The sequence below is a fragment of the Geotrypetes seraphini genome, chromosome 4 (genome assembly GCF_902459505.1).
Source record: "Geotrypetes seraphini chromosome 4, aGeoSer1.1, whole genome shotgun sequence".
NCBI lineage: Eukaryota > Metazoa > Chordata > Amphibia > Gymnophiona > Dermophiidae > Geotrypetes > Geotrypetes seraphini.
The window spans coordinates 247705733-247719231 of NC_047087.1; the positions used below are offsets into that span (position 1 = coordinate 247705733).

Consider the following 13499-nt stretch of genomic DNA (forward strand, 5'->3'; position numbering starts at 1 on the left):
CTGTCATACCTGAAGATTGGAAGGTAGTCACGTAATGCCAATGTTGGGGAGGGGGGGGGGTTTGTAAATCTTTATTCATTTTCAAAACTTATACAAAGCGCAAACAAAATATACAGTCAGATAAAACTTATCTTCGAACAAATACTAAACAAAATACTTTATTCCCCCCTCCTCTCTGGATGTGTGTAGAGATCATCTAAGAATTAAAGGTTAATCAATTAGTTAGTCTTTTGTTTAACAGATGCCTCTAATGGACTCCATATTTTTAAAAACTTTTTATTATTTCCCATTTGTTCTGCATACATTCTTTCATATTTGTAATACAAACAGTGTTTCCCACCAAAAATAATAATTTAATCTATCCCAGTTCTTCCAGTTTCTTGTTATCAATTGTATGGCCACCTCTGTCATAATCAGAAGTCTGCTTTTATAAATGTCTTTTGGACTATTAGCTTTCAACACTGTCCCAAGCTGGAAGAAAATCAAACAAGCTAATGGGTAAAATTTGATATCCTAGAAGCATTCAAGCTTCTGTGACTGGCAACTGGGATATAACTTTACAGAGTGGACAGCAATAACTGTCATCTACTATGGTGCAAATGGAAAATACCTATGGTGCTTTACAAAAGATTAGGGAAAAATGTTTATTATGTGGAGGTAAAAGTCATTATCCCAGAACAAGTAGGCAGCCTATTCTCACATATGGGTGACATCATCCAAGCAGCCCGGATGTGGACAGCTTCGCAAGTCTTGGTGTCACATTTGGAGGCTATGATCCAGAACATCTTGGATCGCCAGTTTGGTAATATGCTTGCCAAACATACTCCTGCCTCGACTCTGCTTCCTGCAGTCCAGCCTGAGCACTTAGCAGTATCACAAGGAGTCGAGTGCTTGGCTGTGCCTCGAGCTGATCCTCCTTACTCTATGCAAGGAGTCAAGTCTTTGTGATTGTCTCATCTGGAGCATAAGCACGCTACTCAAGGAGTGGAGTCCTTGTCAGTGCCTCGAGATACCTCGACACCAGGCATTCAATCCCTTTTGGTGTCTCGATCTCGAGCTTCCAGCCCTCCCTCCTCGTATAAGGCATCATCCTTCCGGAGGAATAGAGCAAAGACTCCTCGACTTTCTTCTCAGCAAAACCTGCCTGGTTTGAGGCACAGTTCTGCACATCAGTCAAGGCATCCATCGAGGCACAGATCCTCTTCTTGAGACAAGCCTCGTCTCTCCAGACCTCAAGACTCTTCAAGGCCTCCAACTCCAAAGTCGAGGACACCACTTCCAGATACCTCTGCTTTTTCTCCTGCAAGGGATTCTATCCATTCTCTCTGTGAGTAGTCTACACTAGAAAATGACATGGTGGTTGTTAGTAACCCACCGAAATGGTGACAAAGATAAAAGGTCACCGTAAGTATGGGGACAAGCCCATTCACCGCCCCATGAAGCGGCGAATGGTCTTGTCTCCGCAGTTAAAGGGGTGAGCACGCGCGATGAACGAGCGTGCGGTCCGGCAGGCCCCTATCTCCCGCCAGCCATCCGGCCTTGCATCTCCCTCCCTCCCTTCCCCTTACTTTCTCTTCTTGGCTAACTGGTGATTTCTATAAGGCTATGCCTTGTATGCAGCCGGAGCCTTGAAGTAGAATCATGTGTGGCTGCTGGAAAAGTCTCCTCTGACGCAACTTCCTGTTTCCGGTTGCATCAGAGGAGACTTTTCTAGCAGCCAACGCGACGTGACTTCAAGGCTCCGGCTACAATACAAGGCATAGCCTTATAGAAATCGCCAGTTCGCCACAAAGAGAAGGTAAGGGGAAGAGAGGGAGGGAGATGCACGGCTGGCTGGTGGTAGGGAGCTGCTGGACCACGCAAAGGGTACTGGGGGTGGGGGGATGGAGAGGAGAAGACTGTGACATTCCCATCCCCAAGGATGACCCTGTTAAGGTTAGGATAGGGGTTAAGCCGACTCCCCTAGCCAGGAATCCAGAAACAGATAGAGTCTCAGAGGTTGTAGAGGACAGGGCTGCCTATCCTGAGAAGAATGAATCTGACGCAGATCTAGATCCCTCCCGAGCTAAAGCTGTCAGAAAAACAAGCTCCCTTAGGAAATACAACCAGCTCCCAGAGGGTAATATTACCACCGAACTGAGAGGGAGCCAGAGAGCCTCCAAAGCAGCACCTCAGCCAAGTAAGACAGGGAGTGGCTCTTCTCCCTTAAAGCAGCTCTCAAAGAATCTGAGAGGGACAGCTCAGGAGGGGCTGGCAGAAAGAATCCTTGTGGCCAGGCAAGGGCAAGCTCCCAAACCAGAACCCATGGACTGGAAAAGCCTTGTAACTCAGGACATGGCAAAGCAAGAGGTTCCAGAGGAACAAATGGAAGTGGCAGAGTTTGTAATGCCTGGAGTGGAATTTCTGGAACCCATGGATGTGAGTGTGGCAGTTTCCTGCTCATAAATTATTCTGTTTGTTTTTGGAAGTTTTCCTTAAAGAATTTTGTTGGGACTATTTTTGAAAGAATGTTTTGAAAAGTGTTTTTTAGTTGCACAGCAGCGGGGGCTGGGCTAGATGCAGTATTGAACCTGTGCATAACACTGATTAAGCTACTCTGCACCAGCTGGGACAGAGCTTTGTGAGAAGCTGGTGTATGGCTGGTGTTGGTTCTGGACAAAACTGAGAGCTTACAGGATTGGGGTTGGGTTCACAGAAGACCTCGGGTTGGGGAATTTTGTGAATGCTTGTGCAAAGCCTTTTGTGAAAGTGAACCTGGCAATCCTGTTCCTGGAACACCAGGACCGGAGTGCTGTATTGTGCTAAAGTTTTGTTTTGCTTGTTTAAAAACCAAGGACCTGGTTAAGACCAGGACTAAGATAAGCTGAAGTCCAGAGATCCTTGGAGTATAATGAACTGATGACTGAGTTTTGCATTCCCTGAAAGAATACATAAAGACTGTGCTAAACTCAGAACTTAATGATACTTACCTGGGACAGGATATTTTTGTTTTGATTTCTTTTTGGCTGGTTGAGCTTCCAAGAACCTTGGGGGAAATATTGTCTGTGGCTATCTCTGTGCTGAGACAGAAAGCCAGCCTTGTTACTTTGTTTGTTTGTTTTTTTAATTAAAACTATTTGCCATATGCGGAGTACCTGACGTTTAGCATCATTAATACACCAGTGAACTGGAGTACTATGTAGGGTCTTCCCTCTTTGGGGAGCCACCCCAGGGTCGTGCTGCCACCAGTCAGCGGACCCCGCATTGTCCTCGCGGGCCCAACTGGGTGTCAAGATGCTGAAGCAGCCTGAAGGGAACTAGGGAAGAGAGAGTGGGGAGAAGACGCTGGTAAATGGGGAAGAGAGAGTAGGGAGAAGACGCTGGGAAATGGGGAAGAGAGAGTGGGGAGAAGACGCTGGGAAATGGGGAATTATTTATAAAAATTATTTATAAAGCCAAAAAATTTGATCATGTTTCACCATTACTCAAGAAGGCACACTGGCTTCCGGTAGCACACCGCATTACATATAAACAATGCTTACTTACCTTTAAAGCTTTAGAATTCAAAACTCCTGCCTTTATTTTTAGAGTCTTAATACTTTATACTACCTCTAGATCTCTCAGATCACAAGATCAACATCTATTAGTTATCCCCTCATTAAAAGTTATTAACACAAGGCGCAATACAATCTTTTCTATAACAGCCCCTCAGTCCTGGAATGATCTCCCACTCTACTTAAGACAAGAAAAAAACTTAGACAAATTTAAGACCAAACTTAAAAGTTTTCTATTTACAGATGCTTTTAATGATTAAAATCTTCTGCAATGCCAATCTAATTTTCTTCGTTAATCGTCAGTGTCTCCCTTCCTAATGTACTTCCCTTGAATTATTGAATTTAACAATGAATGTAACCATTAAATAACTTCCCTTTTGTTTTATTATTATACGTAGAAATATCTCATCTAAATGTATTGATATCTATTTAAATAAGTTTACTTTTCTTACCCAAATTATTGTATGTCTAAATGATATGTTACCTAAATTTTTGAACAATTTGTACATCGCCTAGAATTTTGAATAGGCGATAAATCAAACTATTTAATAAACTTGGAAACTTGGGAAGAGAGTAGGGAGAAGACACTGGGAAATGGGGAAGAGAGAGTGGGGAGAAAACGCTGGGAAATGGGGAACAGAGAGTAGGGAGAAGATGCTGAAGGGAAATGGGGAACAAAGAGTGGGGAGAAGATGCTGAAAGGAAATGGGGATGTCAGAGTGGGGAGAAGACGCTGGAACGGAAGAAGACAGAGATGCCAAACTATGGGGGAGCGGAGGGAAGAAGATGGATGCCAGACCAAATGAGGGGGGGGGGTGAAGGGAGAGGCACAGTAACAGAGCAAATGGAAGGCGCAGAGAGAAGACAGACAGTGGATGGAAGGAATTAAATGAGAAGATGAGGAAAGTAGAAACCAGACAACAAAGATAGAAAAAAATTTCTATTTATTTATTTTCTTTTTCTTTCTTTCTTTCTTTTTTTTTTTTTGCTTTAGGATAAAGTAGTATATTAGTTGTGTTGATAAAAATTTATAAACAAAGCCCTGCCAGCTTAACATCTCTTTCTCTAGTTCAGCAGCCAGAACTTTGATTTATAAGGAAGGAATAAGCTAAATATTGCAGTACTGAGGCTTGTATGAATGCTGTGGGGATGGGGTGGTGAAGGGGATGGTGGGGACGGGGCAGTGAAGGGGACGGTGGTCTGGGGACAGGGCAGTGACGGGGACAGATTTTTCCCCGTGTCATTCTCTAATCTACACCTGCATATTCAGGCCTCAGGTATCAGTACTCCAGAGAAGCTTCACCTTTGTTTTCTACCTTGCAAGGCACCTCGAGTCACCTTCTTCTCCTCGAGGTTGACCTTCCTTGGAGCAGATAACTTTTTCTTCTTTCCTACGTCAAATGAGTAAGGACCGCAGTATTACTTTGGACTCTGATTCCAAATACTCTCAGGAATATTTAGAAGACATGGGTATGTCTCGTCCTCCTGCGGAGTCTCTCAAATTGCCCATTAATAGACTTCTTTCTCAAACCTTAAAGAGAAATCTTGAGAAACCTTATTCCATTCCTGCTGTCCCAGGAAAACTGGAGTCTTGTTACAGGATGGTCCACTGCAAGGGCTTCAAGAAATCTCAGTTATCCCTTCAGTCCGTACTTGTGGAGTCTTCTTTGAAAAAGACCAACCCTGCCAAAGTTTATGCCACTGTCCCTCCTGGAAGAGAGGGCAGGACCATGGACAAGTTTGGCCATTGTATCAAAATTCTCTCATGGCAATTAGAGTTTTGAATTACAATTTTGTTTTCATTTCTTCAAGCAGTGTGGCTCACTGTAGAGGTTAAGGAAGCGATCAGAGACAAAAAAAACCTCGTTTAAGGAATGGAAAAGATACAAAATGGACAAAAATTCAATAAACATTTAATAATAAAAAAACAGGAGCTCTCTCATTGGTATGTTTAGAGCTTTGGGAATGTGGAGTTCTGGTTGTGGGTGGGTATTGGGGACATAATTGCATTGCTGGTTTCATTTCTTGTGATTTTTTGATCTGTTGCCTGGCTCTTGATGTTTTTGCTATTTTGTATTTATGCTGTCACTGATATTCACATTTATGTTTTATATTTCAAACTTTTCAATAAACATTTAATAATAATTAAAAAAAGGACGAAAACTGGAATAAGCACAAACAACATCAACACAGGTGCCATAAGGCAAAGAAAGGGGCCAAAAGAGACTAAGAGGAAAAAATAGCCAAGGAGGCAAAAAACTTCAAGCCATCCTTTCGATATATTAAAGGGAAACGACCCATGAAGGAAGCGGTGGGACCAATGGATGACCAAGGAATAAAGGAGGACAAGGCAATCGCCGACAGACTAAACATGTTTTTTTCGTCTGTATTTACTGAAGAGGATATACAGCATACCGGAACCCATCAGGCTATATGCTGGAAGTGAAAACGGGAAACTGACAGGGTTGACGGTCAGTTTAGAAGGGGCATGTAGGCAGATTGATAGGCTCAAGAGAGCTAAATCCCCGGGACTAGATGGCATTCATCCAAGGGTCATCAAGGAACTGAAAGGGACCATAGCTGAACTGCCTCAACCAATAGCCAATCTGTCGATCAAAACGGGAAAGATTCCTGAAGACTGGAAGGTGGCGATTGTTACGCTGATCTTCAAAAAAGGTTCGAGGGGAGACCCGGGAAATTACAGACTGGTGAGTCTGACCTGGGTACCGGGAAAGATGGTAGAGGCGCTGATAAAGGACCGCATCATTGATCACCTTGACGGACACAGTCTGATGAAGACCAGCCAGCATGATTTCAGCAAAGGCAGCTCTTGTTTGACGAACTTGCTACACTTCTTCGAGGGAGTGAACAGGCAGATAGACATGGGCGAACCAGTTGACATTCTATATCTGGACTTTCAGAAGGTGTTTGACAAGATTCCACATGAACGACTACTTCGGAAAATTGTGAGCCATGGAATAGAGGGTGAAATACTCACATGGATTAAAAACTGGCTGGAGCATAGGAAACAGAGAGTGGGAGAAATGGACAATACTTGGACTGGAAGAGTGTTACCAGCGGGGTGCCGCAGGGCTCGGTGCTTGGACCCGTGCTCTTCAACAACTTCATAAATGATCTTAACATTGGTACGACGAGCGAGGTGATAAAATTTGCGGACGATACGAAGTTATTCAGAGTAGTGAAGATGCAGGGGGATTGCGAAGACCAACAACGTGACATGATCAGGCTCAAGTAATGGGCTGCGACATTGCATGAGGTTCAATGTAGACAAGTGTAAAGTGATGCATGTTGGTAACAAAAATCTCATGCACAAATACAGGATGTCCGGGGCGGTACTTGGAGAGTCCTCCTAGGAAAGGGACTTGGGAGTTCTGATCAACAAGTCGATGAAGCCGTCCACGCAATGTGCGGTGGTGGCGAAAAGGGCAAACAGAATGCTAGGAATAATAAAGAAGGGGATCACAAACAGATCGGAGAAGGTTATCATGCCACTGTACCGGGCCATGGTGCGCCCTCACCTGAATTACTGCGTACAGCACTGGTCACCATACATGAAGAAGGACATGGTACTATTCGAAAGAGTCCAGAGAAGAGCGACTAAGATGGTTAAGGGGTTGGAGGAGCTGCTGTACAGCGAAAGATTAGAGAAACTGGGCCTTTTCTCACACGGACAGAGGAGATTGAGAGGGGACATGATTGAAACATTCAAGGTACTGAAGGGGATAGACTTAGTAGATAAGGACAGGTTGTTCACCCTCTCCAAGGTAAGGAGAACGAGAGGGCACTCTCTAAAGTTGAAAAGGGATAGATTCCATACGAACATAAGGAAGTTCTTCTTCACCCAGAGAGTGGTGGAAAACTGGAACACTCTTCCTGAGTCTGTCATAGGGGAAAACACCCTCCAGGGATTCAAAACGAAGTTAGACAAGTTCCTGCTGAACAAGGATGTACGCTGGTAGGGCTGGTCTCAGTTAGGGCGCTGGTCTTTGACCAGAGGGCCACCGCGTGAGCGGACTGCGTGGTAGGATGGACCACTGGTCTGACCCAGCAGTGGCAATTCTTATGTTCTTATGAATATTTCAAATATATTCCTCAACACCATCTTCCAGCTTTTCAGTTGGAAATCACTCAACTCCGCATGCATCTCCTTCAATCTTCCTATAATGCATTTGAACTTTCCTCAAGGGTTGCTGCCTTTTCAGTGGTGATGCACAAGCTTGCCTGGCTCGGCACTATAGACATGGACCCTAATCTTCAAGATCATCTGGCCAATATTCCTTGTCAAGGCAATGAAATGTTTGATGACTCTATCAAGGCAGCTACCAAACGATTGTCTGAACATGAGAAATCGTTTGCTTCCATCACTCATCCTAAGCCTCGGCCTTCTACCTCTAAAGGCTTCAGACCTCATCCATCTTACCAGAGGCAGTTTTCACAGAGAGCAGCTCCTTATACAAGAGTGCCTCCTAAGAAACAACCACAACAGCAACAGAGGCAGCAGAAACCTCAGACTCCTGCTGCACCTAAGGCCTCTCAGCCTTTTTGACCATCTAATACAGAGCATAACCTCCATTATCTTCTCCCCTTCCCATTGGCAATCATCTCCATCATTTTTACCACCGCTGGGAGATCGTTACATCAGACCTCTGGGTGCTGTCCATCATCAGGGAAGGATACTCTCTTTATTTCATTCAGCTTCCTCCAGATTTGCTTCCAAAAGAGTATCCTTCCAATCCATCCCAGACTGCCCTTCTTCAGGAAGCTCAAACTCTGCTTCATCTCTGTGCCATCAAGAAAATTTCCCCGGAACAGCAGAGCAGGGGGGGTTTACTCCCATTACTTCCTAGTTCCGAAGAAGACGGGCGATCTGCGACCCATTTTGAATCTCAGAGCCCTCAACAAATTTCTTGTCAGAGAGAAATTTCAGATGCTCTCTCTGGCATCTTTATACCCCCTTCTAGATCGGAACGATTGGTTATGTTCTCTAGATCTCAAAGAGGCTTACACTCATATTCCCATTCATCCAGCCTCTCGACAGTTCCTCATTTTGGGTAGGGAATCTGCATTTTCAGTACAGAGTGCTAACTTTTGACCTGGCTTCATCTCCAAGAGTGTTCACCAAGTGCCTAGTTGTAGTAGAAGCAGCTCTGCGGAACCATGGGCTCCAGGTGTTCCCGTACCTGGATGACTGGCTCATCAAGGATTCGACATCTCAAGGGGTTATTGTAGCGACCCAATGGACTACGTGGTTCTTAAAAAGCTTGGTGTTCAAAATCAACTTTCCCAAGTCCCAGCTACAGCCCTCTCAGACGTCATAGTTCATCAGAGCTGTTCTGGACACTGTCCGACTCAGAGCGGTCCTTCCTCAACGTCAGGATGCTCTCATTCATCTTTACCACAAAGTGTCTTCCTTGACTACAATTTCAGCAAGACACATGATGGTTCTTCTATGTCACATGGCTTCTACAGTTCACGTGACTCCTTTTGCCAGACTTCACCTCAGAATTCCTCAGTGGACCCTGGTATCTCAGTGGGCGCAGGCTTGCGACCCACTCTCTCAATACATCAGAGTGACTCCTTCGTTGAGAAAATCTCTCCACTGGTGGATGCTCTCTTCCAATCTCTCCAGAAGTTTACTGTTTCAAACGCCCCCCTCATCAGAAGATCCTCATGACAGATTCTTCGACCTAGGCTTGGGGGGGCTCATTTCAAGGTCATTGGTCCAGCATGGATCGTCAGTGTCACATCAATCTGTTGGAACTCAGCGCAATTTTCAATGCTCTCAAAGCTTTTCAGCATTTTCTTCACGACCAGGTAGTCCTCATTCAGACAGACAACCAAGTCGCCATATACTATGTCAACAAGCAAGGATGAACAGGATCTCTCCTTCTTTGCCAGGAAGCTCTACAGGTGTGGGATTGGGCAATCCTTCACAACACCTTCCTTAAAGCTGTCTACATTCAAGGAGAGAAAAACTATCTGGCGGACAAATTTAGTTGTCTTCTACAACCTCTCGAATGGACACTCAATTCCTCGCCTCTTCATCACATTTTTTCTCAGTGGGGGACTCCTCAAATAGATCTCTTCAAATCTCCCCACAAAAACAAACTGCCTCAGTTTTGCTCCAGGATATACTCTCCTCACCGACTGGAGGCAGATGCTTTTCTCCTGGAATGGATGAATCAGTTTCTCTATGCTTTCCCTCCATTCCCTCTCATTCTCAAGACACTTGTCAAACGCAAACAGGAACATGCCACCATGATTCTGATAGCTCCTCGGTGGCCCAGACAACCTTGGTACTCCCTTCTACTTCAACTCAGCCGCAGGGAGCCACTGCTTCTACCAGTTTTTCCCTCTCTGCTTACACAGAGTCAGGGGTCTCTACTTCATCCCAACCTGCAGTCTCTACACCTGACAGCTTGGTACCTCTCAACTTAACTGCCACTCTACAGCTTTCTCAATCTGTACAGGATGTTTTAGATGCTTCTAGGAAGCCTACATTAGACAATGCTACAATCAGAAATGGATTAGATTTCTGCTTGGTGCATCATTCACAAGGAGCCTCAATCTACCTCCTTGTCTTCAATTTTGGATTCTGTGCACAAAATTTGCAAATTCTGCAAGTTTGACAATATTTAAACAATATTTTTGCTAATTATCATCCAGAATTTCAGTACAATTCAGTATTTTCATTAAATTATAATAGAGAAAACAAAAAGCCAACATCACTCTCACCCCTGCCCCCCCCCCCCGCTAGAATCATTCACCCCTGTGCCCCCCAGCCAACATCTCTTTCACCTCTGCCCCCCCAGCCAGCATCTTTCACCTGTCTCCCTCCAGCTAGCATCTCTCTCTCTCACCCCTGTCCCCCCCCAGCCAGCATCTCTCTCACCCCTGTACCCTCCATCCAGCATCTCTCTATCCCCCCATTGTCTCCATGCCAGCATTTCTGTCCATTACTTCTGCGAAGCTGATTCCAGTTAATGGCAACCTGCTGCCAGCTCTGCAAGCTTCCTTTTATCACAGTCTCACCAAAAAGGAAGAAGTGACATCATTGAGTGTGGGACCACAGTAGAGGGAAGCCTGCAGAGCCCACTCAGGCTGCCTTAAGATTTTTATGATAGTGAATGGGGCTGCAGCGAAGGACTGCTGACCCACACCAAAATCTGTGCAGACCTCAGGTATTTCCCTCAGCCAGCATCTTTCACACACTTTTGCAGCGGTAACAGCTCGAACGCTCAGGAATTCTATGAGCGTTGGAGCTGTTACCGCCACAGCTGGTGCTAAAAATGCTAGTGCAGCTTTGTATAGGATGGAGTTAATAAAATACTGCTAGATGTTTTGCATAAAATATATTTTTCAATCAATGTATCATTGTTGAGGGTGAAAGCATAAAAGTTATAGCTATAATACCATGAAATTTGTTCCATTAAGCAAAACTAATAGCAAATATTAAGAAAAACAGAGCTTTATATAATCAGTGGTTTTGAAGGATCCCAGGATAAGCTTTAAAAAAAATTTTTTTTTAAATTATTTTCTGATCAAGCACAATCAAATTCATAGGAAAAACTTTATGTAGTTTTTCCAATTTTAGGTTTTTCTGGATCACCCTAGGGGGCTAAGGTGAGATGTGAACCTGGGACTTTTTATGTGAGGTTCACTTCAGTGCCCTCTAGAGTGCCCCACTGTTTGCTGGGATGTTTGTGTCAGCAGTTTATTAAGAATGCTGGCCCCTTCAACATTCCAATGGCTTACTTTGTGTTTTTGTTTTGGATGTTTTTTTGTTTTGTTTTGTTTTTTCAAAAATGGTTCAAAAAGATAGATGCACCAAGCACACACACATCCATTTTCAAAAAAACAAAATAGATGTCTTGCATTTTTGAAAATAGACATATTTGGTACTGGATTCTTGGTCATATTCCATTCCGCAAAACATCTAAACTGAGATTTAGACATCATATTGAAAATGCTTCGCCTCATTTGCTATTTTCTCTCAACTGTTACAAAGTATAAAAAAAAAGTATGATATACTTACCAGTTGACTCCGTGGAACTTTTCAGTGTTTTATCTCAGGATGACTTATCCTTTGGATATTAAGAATTTGCATGTATATATATTTTCCAAGCAGGAGGAGGAAGATTCTGATGAAGACAGTTCTCAAGGCTGCCATCAGTTATCCTGTCGAACGGCATCTGACATTACAGTGGATGAGAATTTAAGCCAGTCTGACCAGGATAATGAACCTACATTTCTCTCTCCCTTGGAAGAAAAGAAGGCAGCGAAACAACCAGCTCTTTCAATGTCCAATTTGCATGAAGCTACAATGTAAGTGATGCCATTTTAACTCTGACAGTCTGAATTGGTTCACTATTGACTGAATTGGAAGGCTACACTCAAATTGCTTTAAAAGATAACACGATGATCAATATAGGATTATAATGGTGGAAGCCTATGGTATAAAGAATATTTTTCTAACAAAGTACAGGCGGCATCAGTTTTGTTCTTCCCCAAATAGAATAGTGATATATCTATATCTGAGTGCTGTAGAGTTGATAGGCCATGGTAATCAGTGCAAAACAAAAATGCAAAGCTGTGATCTAGCAACCAAGGAGCCTCTAGCAGCAGCTACTTTGGGAGATTAAATGGTAAAGAAAAGAAAGCGAGAGCTACATTGGAAAAATAACCTTGCATTTAATATTTTAAAACTGAAAAGGAAATAAAATCTGAGCTGGGAAACTATAGGTCCACTTTTATCAAGCTGCGTAAGGAATTTTTATCGCAGACCACTGTGGTAAAAGCTCCGATGCTCATAGGAAATCTATGAACAATCGCTTTGTATTCTCTTAAATTAATCCTGATTCATTCAGCATATTACTTAATGCCTTATGTACACATTCAACCCACAACTCTCAAAGCAGGCCTCAGAAACACCACTCCACCGCTCAAAAAAACTTTCAATGCGGTAAGATTTACATGTTTAATCCTCACTGGCCTATCCTTCTTTAGAAGATATTATTTGTTTTCTAAATTTGCTTGTCTTAAGATTAATTTATAGCTCTCGCAAGTGCTTCATTTCATAACTATTTTAAGTTTAGTATCAACTTTGTAACTTATCTTAACAAATGCGACCTGGGAGGGCTGAATCCGACATGTTTTGCCAAAGCTTTATCAAGGAACACCCCCAGAATCACCATTATCATACTACTCTAAAGCAGGGGTGTCCAACCTTTGGGCTTCCCTGGGACGCATTGGCCGAAAAAAATGTTTCTGGGGCTGCACAAATGCGCAAATGCTGCAGCAAGACAGAGGAGGGAGCTGGCAAGACGGTAAACACCCGAGGGCAGCAGATGAAAACACTGCATCGACCGGGGCTGCACAAAATATTTCACGGGGCCGCATGCAGCCCTCGGGCCACAGGTTGGACTCCCCTGCTCTAAAGAGTTAAGGAGAGTCGGATGACAACGGTGAGTTCTGAAAACCTTTTTGTTTGCTAAACATATTGGAAACTAACTATTTGTCAAGTTTATGTATTACATTATTGTTAACCGAGTTGAGCTCCTTTTGGTTAATGACCCGGTCTATAAAACTAAGTTTTAGTTTAGTTTAATATTTACCATTAGCAAGAAATTTACAAAAAGGCTCCCTGAAAGCAGAGCTTTTCTTAGAATACCTATAATATGGGAAATCTATACAGTATGGGGCTCATAAGCAAAACTTTAAAACGTCCAAAAACCAGCCTAAGTCAGCATTTGGACGTCCTAATAGCAGGGATGTCCAAGTGCCACTAATTAAAACCAACTTTCTGGATGTGCAGTAGCACTTCTAAGCTGCTGTGCGTCCAGAAAGCAAAGGGGCATGTTGGAAGGTGTTTTATGGGTGGGAATCGGGCAGGCTTGAACCTGGACGTACCCCAGCCATAATCAAAGCTTTCCTAGAGGGAACTTA

At 43.6% G+C, this 13499-nt stretch overlaps 1 protein-coding gene across 1 annotated transcript in view; it reads left to right on the forward strand.

Moving 5' to 3' along the window:
• Positions 1-13499, forward strand: part of FAM13C (family with sequence similarity 13 member C) — a 322400-nt gene that overhangs the window by 277465 nt on the left and 31436 nt on the right. Inside the window, exon 13 of the mRNA XM_033941491.1 lies at positions 11680-11879. Coding sequence (XP_033797382.1) covers positions 11680-11879 — 200 coding nt within the window. The remainder of the gene's footprint in view (positions 1-11679; positions 11880-13499) is intronic.